The sequence below is a fragment of the Neovison vison genome, chromosome 2 (assembly GCF_020171115.1).
Source record: "Neovison vison isolate M4711 chromosome 2, ASM_NN_V1, whole genome shotgun sequence".
Classification (NCBI taxonomy): Eukaryota; Metazoa; Chordata; class Mammalia; order Carnivora; family Mustelidae; genus Neogale; species Neogale vison.
Window position 1 is genome coordinate 209,669,611 of NC_058092.1, and position 15,836 is coordinate 209,685,446.

The window sequence follows — 15,836 nt, forward strand, 5'->3', positions numbered from 1 at the left end:
TGCCAGTCGGATCTTCTTTTCAGCAAAAGGTGGCCAGTGTTACTCCAAAATGATATATGATTCCAACCAAAAATCAAAGGAAATATAATTGAGTTAGCTCATTTGGCCTGACTGCACACACGGCAAAGAGCTTGAGGAACCCCAGGGTTTCTTCTCTGAGCTTCTCAAGCCCTGTGGGCAGCTGGCTAGAATCCCAAGTAGTAACAGAACCACCGAAGCCACAGAGTTCCATGGAGGGGAGGGTCTCGGCAGCTCATGCAAGGGTCTGTCTGGCCCAACCTAACAAAAAATGGAGTCAGTCAAGCCCTGCCAGGCATCACCTGGGGACAGTTCTTGCTGACTCGCGTCCATCTCCACCTCCTCCTTGGTTCCCTCCTCCCTCGAGTTCTCATGGCCTCTCAGAAACAGGGGCTCCCTATAACTACTCTCCACGCCCCATTTCAAGCAGAGGGATACGCCTGCCTGCTTCTCCAGAGACTCCATCCAGCCCACCCTCAGTAGAATTCACTTCTCCTACAAACCATCACTAAGCCCTTGAACAACTGGCTTCATATTTCTGGGCCACAGGTCAAGGTCAACCACTGGTCAAGTAGAACAGAGATCGGCCGGCAAGGACTGAGTCTATTAAATCCATGAAGCTGACACACAACACACAAGTGTTGTGTGTCATGAGCCCCGGGATCAGAGAAGGGAGGATGGAAGTCCTGGGCCCCCTACAAAGAGCAGAAGCCATTCATTCTCCTCCCATAGCCTTTGGGACAATGTCTGCCACCAGAAAGACACGGCTTGCCGGCCCTGCTAAAGCCACATGTGCTGGGGTAATGAGGACGGGCAGGCCTTCATCCCCGAGAACAGCAGGCTGGGTGAGTAAGCCACCCCCAGAGGGCAAATGTCGTCTGCTTCCACATGCGTGACAAACTCAGGAGACGCACATGCATGGAGACGGAAAGTAAAAGAGAGGTGACGAGGCCTGGCAGAGGGCCAGCAAAGGGCAGTTACTATTCAGCGGGCTGGGGATGACGAGGAAGCGTGGGGCACAGACAGCACGGACTCCCAACACAGGAGCACATCGTTAACGTCACTGAACCGCGCACTTAGACACGGTTAAAATGGCAAGTATTGGTTTATGTTTATTTTAACACGCACACACATACACACACACACACAAGTTATAAAGGAACAAAATAGAAAGCTCTGAAGAGCCAAGAGTCAGTTCTGCCTGGGGAGGGGGGACGTGAGGAGCTGTGATGGGGAGATGGCATTTCAGGCAAGCCAAGGAAGGGATGGAGGCCCATCTGTCCCTCACGTCTCAGGTACAGAGACTGGGAGGGGAGAGGGGGGCCTTCATTGAGAGAGTGGAGTGTTGAGGAAAGACCATATTTACTCTCTGCTCAGTTGCTCTGCTCATAAGAACCCTCTGTGGCCCCCTCTATTACCCTTTCCAGACTCTTCACTCTAGAAAACAGAGACCGTCTACACTGCCTTCTGCTGAGATCCACACAACACTCTAGATTGTGGTGTCCCTGCTCATAGGCCAACTCCATCCTCTCCACCCACCCGTGTCTCCCACAGCCTTCCACACCAGAGTCAAAACTTTTTTTTTTTTTAAGATTTTATCTGATTTTATCTGAGAGAGAGAGAGACAGCATGAGCAGGGGGAGAGGCAGAGAGAGAAGCAGACTCCCCGCTGAGCAGGAAGCCCCACAGGGGACTGGATCCCAGCCAGGACCCTGAGATCATGACCTGAACTCGAGTCAGACACTTAACCGACTGAGCCACCCGGGCGCCCAACTCAGAACTTCTTGCCTCCCCAGAAGACTCCTGAGCAATCTCTTTCCTCTTCCTATTTCTCTGTTTCCTATCACGAAAGGCAGGATAGCATCGAGGGTTAGAGTGTGGCCCACATTCAAAACCTGGATCCGCCAACAATAGCTACACAATCCATTACTTCACCTCTCTGTACCTCAGTTCTCCCCACTGTAAAACAGGATAATAGTTGCATAAGACTTTGACAATTAAAATGAGAAAATCCACAAAAAGTGTTCAGTGCACAAAAGCTTAACAAATGGCAATTACTGTTATTGTAACAGTTATATATTGCTTTGGTAGTAAACTAATTTTAAAGAATATTTGAATGAGGGGTGCCTGGGTGGCTCAGTGGGTTAAAGCCTCTGCCTTCGGCTCAGGTCATGATCCCAGGGTCCTGGGATGGAGCCCCGCGTCGGACTCTCTGCTCAGCGGGGAGCCTACTTCCTCCTCTCTCTGCCTGCCTCCCTGCCTATTTGTGATCTCTCTCTGTCAAATAAATAAATAAAATCTTAAAAAAATATATTTGAATGATAGCTCAAGTATTTTTAAATACCTTATTTAATTTAAAAAACATATCTTTCTTTATTGGCATGGTAAAATTATTTATATAATTTCTGAAATGGCTTAAAAACAGTCCTCACTCTCCTAAAAGTTACTCACAATAGCCCCGTCCCGTGTGCACTCTTCTCTGTTCAGAATCTTCTTGATGATTATGGATTCAGTTCGTTCCATGATGATTTTTGTAAATGCTGTAAGAGAGGACCTTTCATTCCTTTGAGCCCCTGGAAAATGTCCCCAGCAGAGCACTCTGTCTTCACAGGGCATTCTCCTGGGGTCTGACCCATCGGCGGCTCTTCCCTCCAGCCCTCCTCTAGGCCCCGGCTGTGTATGTTTGTGAAGGCCTGTGTGGTTCTGAAGCTGCGGGGTCAGAGCCAGGGGCCAGCACTGCGTTTAGGACATTAAATCATGCTGGGCGCATCAGCCCTCTCTGGCACTCAGGACGTCAGTCTCGGGCTGGCTGCCCTCTTCTGCAGAGGCTCCCGGCCAGCCCAGTGGGACGCTTGCCTTTTTCACTTGAGTCTTGACAGCAGGCACAGATTTAATGATTGGAAAGCACTTTGAGAATTCAGAGTGCTCCATAATTGCTAACTCATAATCCCCAAATTGTTCTCGGTGTGGCTGTGGGAGGCAAAGCATCTGCCCTCGGGAGGGCCTTTGTTAGCGTGCCCCCGCCCCCAGCAGAACCCAGCCGGGCAGGGGCAAAAGGGGGCTCTGACCGCAGAGGAGTGTCTACCTAAGGCTCTTCAAAGTGTGCCGAGAGCAAGGCTACTCTAAGTGTGAACCAGATAAAGAGGGGCTTGATAAGAATGCAGATTCTTGGGCCCTTCCAAAGCAACTAACTCAGGGTCTCTGAAGATAACCTGTATTTTAATAAACTCCCCTAGACAACTCTCATTCGCACTAATTAGAGTACTAACAGGGAGAGGTAGGTGCACGGGTTTTGGGCTCAGAAGGACTTGGGTTTGAGCTGGTCTTGCCCCTCACTGTCAGAGCTCCACAGGCTTGTAAGATCTTGTTTGGGCAACGACACGCCCCCCCACACCCCCATACATGTGCTTCGTAAGGCACACAGCAGGTTAGAGCGGCTGAACAGTTCCTCTACAAAGAGCCCTATTTGACCCAGAACTTCCCAAACTGTCTAACCAAGGAAGTTTCTATCCATCGCTGCCAATGCCAGAATCACCTCACAGACTTACTATCTCATGAGACAAAGCTCGTGAAGGTCCTTCCTGGGGACCGTGAAGCCTAGGGAGTAAGGGACAGCACCTTACGGCAGGGGTTCTGGCAGGAAGGAGGCCCCAGCCCGTGAGGGACAGCCCCTGGAGCCCTTCTTATCCCGCAACTAGGGTCCTGGGCAGCATGGCTTGTTCAGTTTTCCACAGACCTGCCGCCTGGAGTGGACATGTCACAACAGCGAGGTCACCTTCCTGCTTCGGGTAATTTCCCTCAGAGACAAGACAGATCCATTTTTAACAGCTCTTCATTTCAGCAGAGAATGCCCTCCCGCCTCCGATGGGGGCTGGGGACCAGGACTGGAAGGGAGTCTTTGTTCTTCTGACCAGTGCTGACAGTTTAATTAAACCCAGCTCCAGACGGGGTCATCGGGGTCAGGCATTCTTCAACAGGACTCCTGCAGGAAATCACCTCCACGCCTCTCCAGACACCAGGGCCCTGTTAATGAGCTATCCTGCTCCTCCTTACAGCAGGGATATAAATAAGGGGAAAGAAGTGCCGTGGGCTGCCCTTAATCACCCACCCCCACCCCTTCCAGGTCCAGCAGAGACACAAAAGGTTGATCTTGTCGGGACGCATATTGGTTTCAAGGCTAAAAAGAAACCCAGAGGAACTGGGCTGCCGAAAGTGGCTTCTGGACGAGGAAAGGAAGGCAACCAGTGAGAGGAGAGAGTGCAAGGCACGGCACAGACCCCGCCCCACATCCAGAAGGACAGAGGCATAGAGTCTGACCCTCACTGTTCTCCATCCCAAACATGCGTGGAGACTGGGTTTTGCTGATATAAGAGGAGCCATGAGGTTCAAGCGTGCCTGAGCTCTGTACGCATCCACAAACATCTCCGCTTTCTCCTGTATTCGAGTGTCAGGGAATGAAGCACGCCCCAAACCCAGGCCACCTGCCCCCAGAGTGGAGCTGCCCCTGCAGGGGACAGCGATCCAGCCAGGGGAGAGTCCGCCCCACCCACTGCGTCCTGCTGCTGGTCAGACACAAGCCCATGGCTCTAAGAAAGCGCTGATGATAACCCTCACTCCCGGAGAGACAGCGCCTGCCCTCTGCCCTACACAGCCCCCTCGGAGAGTTCTCAGCACCTAGAACAGCGCCTGGCCCACAGGAGGGCCTGAGTAACCATTAAAGGAATGGGTGGGCGGCGGGGGCGGGGGATGCATAGGATTATAGGTAGATTGATTGGTACATGGGTGGGTAGAAGTTGAATGGGTGGAGCGCTGGCTGGGGGTGGTGATGGTTGTGGGTAAGTGAGTGGGAGAATGGATGGGAAAGCAGATGGAGTAGGGGGGTAGGAGTGTGTTTTCAATGGAAGAATGGGTAGAAGGAGGGATGGTGGAGGGTACAGAGATAGATGGGCAGATGGATGGGTTGACTGGTGAATTGGTAGATAGGTAAGTAGGAGTGCAGATGAGCGGGGGGTGGGTATGTGACAGATTGATGGGGTTGGAGGATAGGCAGGTGGGTGGGCAGGTGAGTAGGTAGACGAGAACAGGAAGTGGATGGGTGGTAAGGAGATGGTGGATGGAAAAGGGGGGTGGATGACCGGTAGGGAAGGATGAGCTTTAGCATCCGAGAGACCAGGGTTTGAATTTGACTCAGCACCCTGGGCATGTCTCAAACCCGCTGAGCTCACATGTCTTCATCTGTCAAATGAGGGAAATGCTGACCACAGAGATGTTCTGATGACGCAATCAGATCATGTTTGAAGATTGTCCCCCCCCCCACCATGAGCCTGGAACAGAATGACCTTCCATTTGTCCTAACAGTTACTGTAACAACTGTGGTTCCCGAGACCTTTCGTGACAGTCCTGGGAGACCCAGGCGGTGAGAAGATGTCACAGGATAGGCATACTTCTGCAGGGGCTTCGACTCCCTCTACCCGCAGACAAGGGGTAGATGGGTGCTCTCTTCTAAAGAGGTCACGGAGTGAGGGTGCTGAGTGGGAACTCAGGGCCCACCCTTAAGGGAGGCCTCCCCAAGAAAGCAAAGAGCATACAAGTGACTCCAGGGCCCTAAGAAACATTTCAGGGAAACATCACCTACCAGCTCTATGCTTGCCCAGGAAAGTACCCGAGAGTACAAAAGGCACATTCCCTTTGGCAGTTCCTGGGCCTGAGTGACTCTGGTCCCAGGTCACCCCCCCACCAGCCCCGTGGCTGCAGGAAAGCACACGAGCCCCCCTCCAAAACCCCTACGGGTGTCTCTGCAGGTATGCCTCATGAAACACAGCCTCTTATGGAGAAAAAAAAAAAAAAATTTAAACCTGTTGGGAGAGATCCCTGCCATGGGACGAGATGGTTCTACATGAAAACAGACAGATGGACAAATGCTCCAGTGCGAGGTCAGCTTGAAGACCGTGATGCCACCGCCAATCCAGTCCTCACGTGGATTCAGCCCACATTCCCTGAGCATCTATCACAGGCCACAAAGTTTACACCTGCCACAAGAGTAGGTTACATCTTTCTCCAATCCCCACAACAGCCTGCAAGGTAGCCAGAATTCTCTTTATCTGACCAAAGAGCAAAGCAGGTTTCCCCGGGGTTGGAGGAAGCCCTCCAACATCGCACGGCCAGCGCTCATTCTAACTCCAACCACAGAGGCTTTCCAGCACTTGTAAAAGCTGGGAGGTCTCCTACCATAAAAGTCACACATGCTTCTTAACGAACATGTGGGAAAACCAGAAAAGAAATAAGTCACCCAGAGACAACCCCTGTTGGCATTTTAGGGTCTTTTTCCGTGCCTTCTTTACAGTGATTTATTTAATGATTTTATCATCAGTACAGTTTTGCATCCTGGCTTTTGGTAATGCAAACATTTGTCTGCGATACTCTACATCCTCCATAAAGACCACATTTGACGGTGATATAAATATTTCCTCAAGCAGCTATATCATAATTTACTGAACTGTTGCCCCAACACTGAACATACATTTCAATATTCAGTATTCTATATTTCAATAAAGGAATATTCTACATTTCAGGGCACCTGGCTCAGTCGGTTACATGTCTGCCTCCAGCTCAGGTCTTGAACTCAGGGTGCTGGGATTGAGCCCTACATCAGCCTCCCTAAGCAGAGAGCCTGCTTCCTCCCTCTCCCTCTCCTCCATGCTCATACTATCTCTCTCTCTGTCTAATAAATAAATAAAATCTTAAAAAAAAAAAGAAGGGGCACCTGGGTGGCTCAGTGGGTTAAGCCTCTGCCTTCGGCAGGGTCCTGGGATGGAGCCCCGCATCGGGCTCTCTGCTCAGTGGGGAGCCTGCTTCCTCCTCTCTCTCTCTCTGCCTGCCTCTCTGCCTACTTGTGATCTCTTTCTCTGTCAAATAAATAAATAAAATATTTTAAATAAAAATAATTAAAAAAAAAGAAAAGAAATATCCTACATTTCAAAATTCTAAATCATGCTGCAACAAACATGCTTGTGCTCATATTTTATTATTTCCTTAGGCTAGATCCCTAAATGTGAGATTTCAGGAAAGATCCTGAAGGCCTGTGATCTAATTCCAGCCCCATCACCAAATCACTCTGTGGTCCAAGGCAAGTCACATCTCTGGGCCTCAGGTCCCACATATGGAACGCAATGGACAGACCAACCCAACAAAGGGGAAATATTCCTGAAGAGTAGCCAGTACCAGGATTTTAGCACCTGACAGCCACCCACACAAAGTCAACCCAAATATAGACTCTGCCGTCTGACCTACTCTGTGAGCACCTCACCTACACATTTGGTCTCTCTCAAACCTGCTTCATGCTGACTTAGCATAATGGCCTCTGCTTAAAGTCCATGATTTGCTCCAGGTGGGAAGGATTAGCAACGGATCCCTCAAAGCAGAGGGGAGGTCAACAGAACCACCAGGCCCTGCCTCCTAAGGGAATGTGGCCCCCCTCCGGTTCCTAGAGGAGTGGGCTCCCTGGTAAGACAGCACCAGGTGATCCCACAAACCCCCAACCCAGCTCCCTGGCCCAGGAATGACCTGATGACCAAAGGTGAGCCAATCAGATTCTTTTCCCAGAAATCTGGAGTTGGGACCTGAGACATGGGGATTAACTCCGAGGTCACAGGAAGTAGGAGGGGAGTCAGCACTGGGGCTAAGCAAAGTCATGGCGGAACTGAGATGCTGCCCATAAGCCCAGGACACTGGTCTGCAGGGAGAAGCAGGAAAATAATGAGATATTCAAAAAGAACTAGAAAGAACTAGAAACACCCTTCACCTCTCCGTGTGGTCCCAGCAATACTTCACCTCCTGTCCTGGGAATGGGTAAGTCTGGTTGCGCCCTCGCAACTCCCCACGACCCTTCCCATCACCAGCCTGCGGGGGCTTCTGTTTCCAGAGCCCAGAGTGTCCAAGCGTTCCTTGGCCAGACCAAGCAGACTGCGACAGTTACCAGAGACGTTTGCAATGCCGGATGCTCAAGTCAATAGATTGAGGGTGCAGTTGTGACAAAGAATATCAGCAAATAAATCTTTGAGCACCTGGTGCTCCTGCATCCTTCCTCAGCACAACAACAAAGGTAAAAAAACCCAGGAACAAACAACCAGATCAATAAAAGGGTCTGTTTAACCATTTCCCCCAGGACGTGCACTTTTGAGACAGCCTGACTTGGAGCGGCGTCCGGGGGCACTAAAACAGGTTGGGCCCAGCCCTAAACTCAAGTCCCAGCCTGACCTGAGCAGGGACACTGCACAGGAGTCCTCCCCAAAGTCCTGTGGGCTGCCACACTTGTCCCTACAGCCAAGCTCCAGAAATATTAACAGGAGAGCTGAAGAAAATAGTTTCCCTCCACCAGGTCTGGCTATGCTCCTGGATAAGAAACATCTCCTGCCAAGAGTTAGGGACCCATTGCCTATAAAAAAAAAAAGCAGTAGGACTGGGGAAATGTTCTGGCTCTAGAGCCTGGAAATACTCCCCAAAGAACCACCAAGCCTTCTATCAGGCGTGCTCTTCTCCTGGAAGTCCCTCTGTTGGCTGCTGACTGGCCCCCTCCCCAAGACAGCCAGCCGCAGGTCACAGGTGTGAGAACATCCGATGTTTCTAGAGGCCACCGCCTCCCCTGGTTCCCAGCGCCATAGGGTGCCAAGAGCAGGAGTGAGGCAGACTCCTGTCCTCTCCAGTGGCTTTTCCACTCCTTGAATGGAGTTCCTAGTGTCAGCCTTTACACATAAAATCCAGTCATTTAAATTTGTTAAAGCACAGAAGTACTTTTCTCCAGTAAAATATGAAACCATGAAGAGCACTGAGCGGGGAGTCCAAAAGGGACTTGAATTCTGACCCTGAGAAGGTTACTTCACCTCTCCAACTTCAAGACAAAACTTGAAAGCAGGTCCAAGGACACAGGGGCTGTCTGGGGACCACTAGGCTCATCAAGAGCTCTGGAAATCATGACACATGTGCAAAGAACTGGCTGTGCTGAATCCAGATTCCAGGAACCCACAATCATGCTATCAGCACTCAGGCAGTACTGGGGTGCCGTCTCCCTCCCAGCCCCACAGCCTCAGGCCTGTCAAAGTCACTTGCTGCCCCTTCCTCCACCTTCGTGGAGCCCTACAAGCTTTTCCAGGCAAGACCAGCAGGCTCACTACCACGCACACGGTGCTCTGCTGGCCACGCTGAAGGTCCCAACCAGTGGTATTTCAGGTTGTAAATGGCAACAACTCAAAGGACTCAAAAACCTCCCAAGACAAAATGCAAAATCCAGACAGCCCTTCAAAAATCTAACAAGAGGGGCCCCTGGGTAGCGCAGTCAGTTAAGTGTCTGACTCCTGGTCTCAGCTCAGGTCATGATCACAGGGTTGTGGGACTGGGCTCTGAGCTCCGTGTGGAATCTTCTTGGAATTCTCTCTCCCTCTCCCTAAGCCCTTCCCCTCCTCCCCCATGCACTTGCGCTCTCTCTGGCATAAATAATAAATAAATGGGTTGGGTTTTTTTTTTTTTACTCTAATAAGAGTACACAGTTGTTCTACATGCTTACAGAAAGCAAAGCTAAGAAAAACATAAATTGTTGGGAAACAGATTTAGGGCTCAAACTTAATATTTCTAATATGCAGATCTGTCCATTAATGTAACTGACTGGAGAGGGAGTGAACTCTCCATCATTAGAGGTAGCCAAGCAAAGAATGAAGGACCCCATGCTAAGGAACAGCAGAGGAGATTCCTTAGGGAATCACTAAAGTCCTGCCCAAAGCAAGACCCCCAAAATGGAATAAATGGTAAAACAATCACAGCCACATTTAACAAACCATAGAGCAGCAGAATTAGACACTACCCTTGAAGCTTGAAAGAAGTACATTTATAGCAAATAAAAGTATGACCTTATGCCATGGTTGATAAGCTTCCCGATCTCGTGACTCCAATCTGATAACAGAAAGAGGTCTGAGAAGGGCTTCATTGAATGAATCAATATTCAACCCAAGGCAGAACACCAAAGGCTGAGACAGATGTGCAGGGCTGGAAAGCCTGGCATCATGGCTGATAAGAACCCCCTCCCAAGAACATTCTCACACCCGCACTGTCAAAGGCAGCACAGAGAACTGAATGAGCCTTGGATCCCAGCGGGCATGACCACTGAGAAACGCCCCGCGCAGCACCTTCCTACAGGAAGGCCTGGCCAGACACGGCCCCTCCCACGGGGTGAGGGACGAGACCACAGCCAGAGCATCAGTCGCCGCGTCACTCACAGCCTCGACAGAGCCTGGTTATTCTGGAACAGCAGTTCTGGTAACATGTGCAGCTGATTCCGGTTCAGTCGTCTAAAAGAGAGAAGAAAGGAAGGGTTGGAAGGTGCCTCGCAGTCCAGGAAACACAAAAACTTTTCAGAAAGCCCTGGGTTCAGAGTGGGAGGGCATGGGGTCCAAATCCCAAGAGGGTCGCTGTGTTACCCCCAGGAAAATGAGCTTCCCTGGACCTCGGTTTCTATGAGTGGGAGTTCGGCATCGACACTTGGGGAGGATGGGCACCGAGCACCCGGGGAAGCTCCCCGCCAAGGACCCGATGTGTGGTGGGCAGTCGACCCCTCCCAGGATTTCTGCCCAAGCTCCTCTCGTCATCTCGTTACATGCGCGACACCCGTTGTGATTCATAAGGCACTGACTGAAATACTATGCTGGCTTTGTGAGCTGGAACACCGGACTCCACTTGAAACGGGAGCAGGGGTGGGACTAGCCCCACGGTTCTGATTCTTCCTTGCTTTCACCCACATTTAACTCAGGGGCAACTTAACTCTCTTTTATTATTTGCTTTAGGTCTTTTTCTCAAAATGAAAAGAGCGCTATTGATTTTTTTTTATTATTTATGAAAATGCATGCTTAATTCTTTACAAACGTCAAATAATAGAAGAAAACGGATTCGGCCACCTGCATTTTCCTCACCCAACAATCTGCGGATGTCTCTCCACGTCAGACAATAGAACAACCCCTTTAATTTTAATGGCTGGTATGTCCATCGTTTCTAATTGCTCTACTGGGGGACGGAACAACTACTCAGTTATATACGCACAGGCAGGAGTGGGAAGCCTGGTTCTGCAATGTGACCTGGATGGGAAGATACAATGTGGAAAGAACCCAGTCTCGTCCTAGGAAAGCAGCCACACCTAACCACACGTCAGCAGCTCATTCTTGGACACGGGAGAACGGAACTCCCGCCCACCGGGGGTGGGACCCCTGCAAGTACGCAAGTTTGGTGCTCACGCTGTGGTCCACGGGCATCTGCAGGGGCTTTGCCTGGGAGTCGCTAAGAGCGGCGATATCGCAGCCTCTCCCCTAGACCAGTGGAGTCAGACTCCATTTCAGCAGGATCCCCAAGCAATCCAGGCACTCCTGAGGGCTGGAGAAGCTCTGGTGTAAAACCCAAGCTTGGGGCACCTGGGTGGCTCAGTGGGTTAAAGCCTCTGCCTTTGGCTCAGGTCATGATCCCAGGGCCCTGGGTTCAAACTCCCACATCGGGCTCTCAGAGCCTGCTTCCTCCTCTCTCTCTGCCTGCCTCTCTGCCTACTTGTGATCTCTGTCAAATAAATAAGTAAAATCTTTTTAAAAATAAAAAAAATAAAACCCAGCCTCGGCCTTATAGACTATAGCACAGTTCAGATCTCGCACTACGGTGTCCTTTAACAGCACTGGACGAGGATAAACCAACTCGGCAAAAGCTTTCTTGTGCTGGGAGGGAGGAAGAAACATAATTGTTTGTGGCCAATAGTAACTGGCCTATGGTTATCTCCTAGGAGGTCACCCTTCATCTGATATGTGAGAAAAGCATCGTTTTCCAGCACGGTGCAGACAAGAAGACCAGCTGGAAGAAGTTTACTCAAAAGGTCAGGCTCCTAGGGAAACACATCACTGCCTTGGGGGGAAAAAAAAAAAAAAGACCACTAGTAGAATCCTTAAAGCACAGGAGTGGACATCAGATTACCCCAAGTTCCTTAACCTTGTCCAATAAATTAATTCTGTATTTACACTGTCTGGAAATCATGGGTTTTTGTTTTGTTTTGTTTTCCCCCAAGACTTTCTCATTTTTCCAGCTTCAATTTCTGCAAACACTGGAGAGGGGAAAAAAATTCAAGAGCCAGTATAAAGTAGAAAATCAAAGAACACCAAAGGAGGGCCCGAGCATTGCGAAGGAGGGGCAGGTAGCTAAGAACAGACGGCCGTAGTGGTGACCGGTCCTTAGCCCTCCACATGTGCCAGGCACGGAGACGAGTGTTGTAGGGGGGCTCCCTCTCCATCGGAGGGAAAGCAGTACGCACGGGTGGGTGTCTTTCTCTCAAGCATGACAACAAGGGCTCACGTTCACACACCTACCCTCCCGTCTCTTTCTCTCAACAACCTGCAGGAAAATTTTACCTCTACTGTCTTGCCGTATGGCTTGGCTCTTAATAGGTGCTCAGGATGTTCACCGAGTCCACTGAGCTGTCTCTGTGATCGCTGAGGAAGCCGGGATGCCCAGAGGTGAGTGCCTCACCCTCGTCACGGCCACATACGAGAGCCGGGCTCTGAAGAGCGCTTTTCCCCCACAATTCACAGCGGCCCCCCACGGCCAGCGCAGGGCTGCTGAGGGTGCCCCTCCCGCTCCGTGCCCATGGCACGCCCACCCTTACGGCCGGCGCGACTGCACACTTCCACCTCTGTACTCGGGCCTGCAGACTCTGCTTACAAGAACCAGAATGTCTATTCCCAAACTTACCTATACCAGAGGCGCTTATAATTTTACAAGGTAATTAACTGTGACAGAGGGGAACAGAATACTCATGTGAAAAGAGTCATCTCTGGGAAAACCAAATTGGAGGCTTTCGAGAATGTCAATAAACCAAAAGCTGTCTGTTGAAGGGCTGTTGAATTAAGTAAAACACTGGGCCAAGGACAGGAGGGTCACCAAAAAACTCGGGGGCACCTGGGCAGCTCAGTCGGTTAAGCATCTGCCTTCGGCTCAGGTCATGATCTGTGGGTCCTGGGTTTGAGCCCTGGATTGGGCTCCCTGCTCAGAGGGGAGTGTGCTTCTCCCTCTCCCCTGCTTGTGCTCTCTCTCTCTCAAATAAATAAATAAAATCTTAAAAAAAAAAAAAGGAATTCGGAATTCTTTTTTTTTTAATCTTTTTTTATTTTATTTTATTTTATTTATTTGCGAGAGAGAGACAGTGAGAGAGAGCATGAGAGGGGAGAAGGTCAGAGAGCGAAGCAGACTCCCCATGGAGCTGGGAGCCTGATGTGGGACTCGATCCCGGGACTCCAGGATCACGCCCTGAGCCGAAGGCAGTCGTCCAACCAACTGAGCCACCCAGGCGTCCCTCTTTTTTTTTTTTTTTAAGATTTTATTTATTTATTTGACAGATTACAAGTAGGCAGAGAGGCAGGCAGAGAGAGGAGGAAGCAGGCTCCCTGCTGAGCAGAGAGCCCGATGCGGAGCTCCATCCCAGAACCCTGGAATCATGACCTGGGCCAAAGGCAGAGGCTTTAACCCACTGAACCACCCAGGCACCCCGGAATTCGGAATTCTTAACCCAGATTGCTTCTAAGGGCCTTTTAAACATCTCCCTCTACATGGGGTGCCTGGGTGGCTCAGTGGGTTAAAGCCTCTGCCTTCGGCTCGGGTCATGATCCCGGGGTCCTAGGATCAAGCCCCACATCGGGCTCTCTGCTTAGCAAGGAGCCTGCTTCCCTCTCTCTCTCTACCTCCCTCTCTGCCGACTTCTGATCTCTCTCTGTCAAATAAATAAAAAAATTTTAAAAATCTTTTAAAAAAATAAAAAAATAAACATGTCCCTCTACCTTAAAGAAACCAAAACCAAAAATCATAAGCAAATCACTTGTGTGTAGTGTAGGTGACAGAAGCAATACAGAACTCCAGTCTCATACTGAGAAGAAAAGCCTTAGGCGGGGAAAAAAGGGGGGGAAGAGGGTCGATAAATGCACACTTCCATGTCTGTGCTCAAAAGGGAACGTTTAGAGTATGTGCGGTGTGTACGACTGCCCGCTTTACGCAACGTGGATTAGTGGATCCACCACTGGTCTCCAGCAAGTCAGAGGAGAGGGTGCTGGCCGGCCTCGGTGAGGGCCACAACCCCCCAGGACACGGCGGTCACACCCCTCAAGAAGAACCACCTGCTGGGAACTTGTGGGGCACCCGCACAGGAAGGAAGGTATAGGAGCAGGACAGAAGGGACAAAGTCCGCAGTGACAAGTCTGGACTCAAAAAGGAGGACCCTGCCCCCTCCCAGAGGCCGCGGCAGACATGAGGCGAGCACCCCCATCGGGTGTTAACACTCCCCACCCCCACCACCCACTTTTCCTCCTCCAGCACCCAGAGCTGAAGCTGCAGGAGCGGGTTCAGTCTGGGTCCCAATCAGGCCCTCACAGCCCGCTCAAGAATGTGTACTTTGTCCTGAGCCTTTGGAAGAAAACAAACAGCACCAGGCCTCTGTTTTCACCGCAGGCCCCTTATCGCTCACTCTGGGGCCTGGGTGAAGAAGGCAGAAGACACGCCTTGATTTCCTTCCAGGCTGCGGGAAGGCAAGGCGACAACCATAGTCTTCTCCCTTTGTTTAATACCCTACTTTCTTTGAAGTAAAAGAGAAAAGTGAGGTATAAGGTCATAGTCGTTAAGAGCTCAGGCTTCGGAGGCAAAATGATCCGGATTCTAATCCCCTCTTAATCGCTTAAGAATGCAAGTGCCTTAACTTCAGTGCCCTTCTGTTTCTCTTCTGTAAAATACCACTGACCACAGCGTTGTTTTAAGGATTAAATGAGATATGGTAGGGCAAAGAGCTTATCTTGGTGTCTGGCACAGAATAAGGCAATCAACTGTAGCTATAGTTATAATTATAAACTCATTGTAAGAAAATCCATAAAAACGATAAGCACAAAGAGTAAAATTAATGTTACCTGATATCCCACCACTCAGTGCAATGGGGGTTAATCTTTCCAATTACTTTCCTCCTCCTGTGTTCTATATACACAGATGTTGATGCGATTTACATAAACATCACTTCCTGCCTTTTTCATTTAATATTATATTGTGAGCACATTCCAATGGCCTTAACTATTCTCCAAAAATGTGACTTGATACCCCATGTCCCCACCAGAATGGCTTTCTCCATTTTTTTGTTGCTGTGTTTAAGTGATGTGCAAAAAATATCCTGGATATATACATTTTTTAGTCACATCTCTGATAACTGCCTTAAAGTAAAATGGACTTTCTGGTTCAGAGGGCATGAACTCTAGGACTCTTGACACCTCTTGAGAGCCAAACCAAAGCGGAACAGTGAGACCAGTGACCCCAGTGAATGGGTGTCCCTCTCCCACCTCATTCATACCAGAATCTTTTTTTTTTTTTTCATTTTTGCCAACCTGAAATGCAAAACTTGATCAAGACCCACTCTCTAATGCAAAACCCCTGGGTTTAGAGACACCATGTGAGTCAGAAACATCACCTTCCAGTGTCTGTGCTGTGGCCCTGAACGTCCAAGACCCAGCTTCTCAGGTGGCCGCTGGTCTCCCTGACAGTCCCCTTGGCATACCCATTCTTCCCCACTGCACACACACAGGAGCACAGACAGTGGTCACGCCTGGGCTATGAGATTATAGGAGGCAATTTCACTTCCTCTGTACTGCGTGGGGTCTTTGCCACAATGCATTATCAGGGAAAGACAACAAAGAGACTGGCATTTAGAGTGTGGGGTGCAGACACCCTCCAGCCACGACCTCACTGTCACCTCGTGATGACGCTGTGACCACTTCCCTGGC

At 50.1% G+C, this 15,836-nt stretch overlaps 1 protein-coding gene across 1 annotated transcript in view; it reads right to left on the bottom strand.

The window, feature by feature from the left end:
• The window catches only part of SLIT1 (slit guidance ligand 1), a 166,365-nt gene that overhangs the window by 125,580 nt on the left and 24,949 nt on the right, over positions 1-15,836 (bottom strand). The window contains exon 4 of the mRNA XM_044240235.1: positions 10,284-10,355. Coding sequence (XP_044096170.1) covers positions 10,284-10,355 — 72 coding nt within the window. The remainder of the gene's footprint in view (positions 1-10,283; positions 10,356-15,836) is intronic.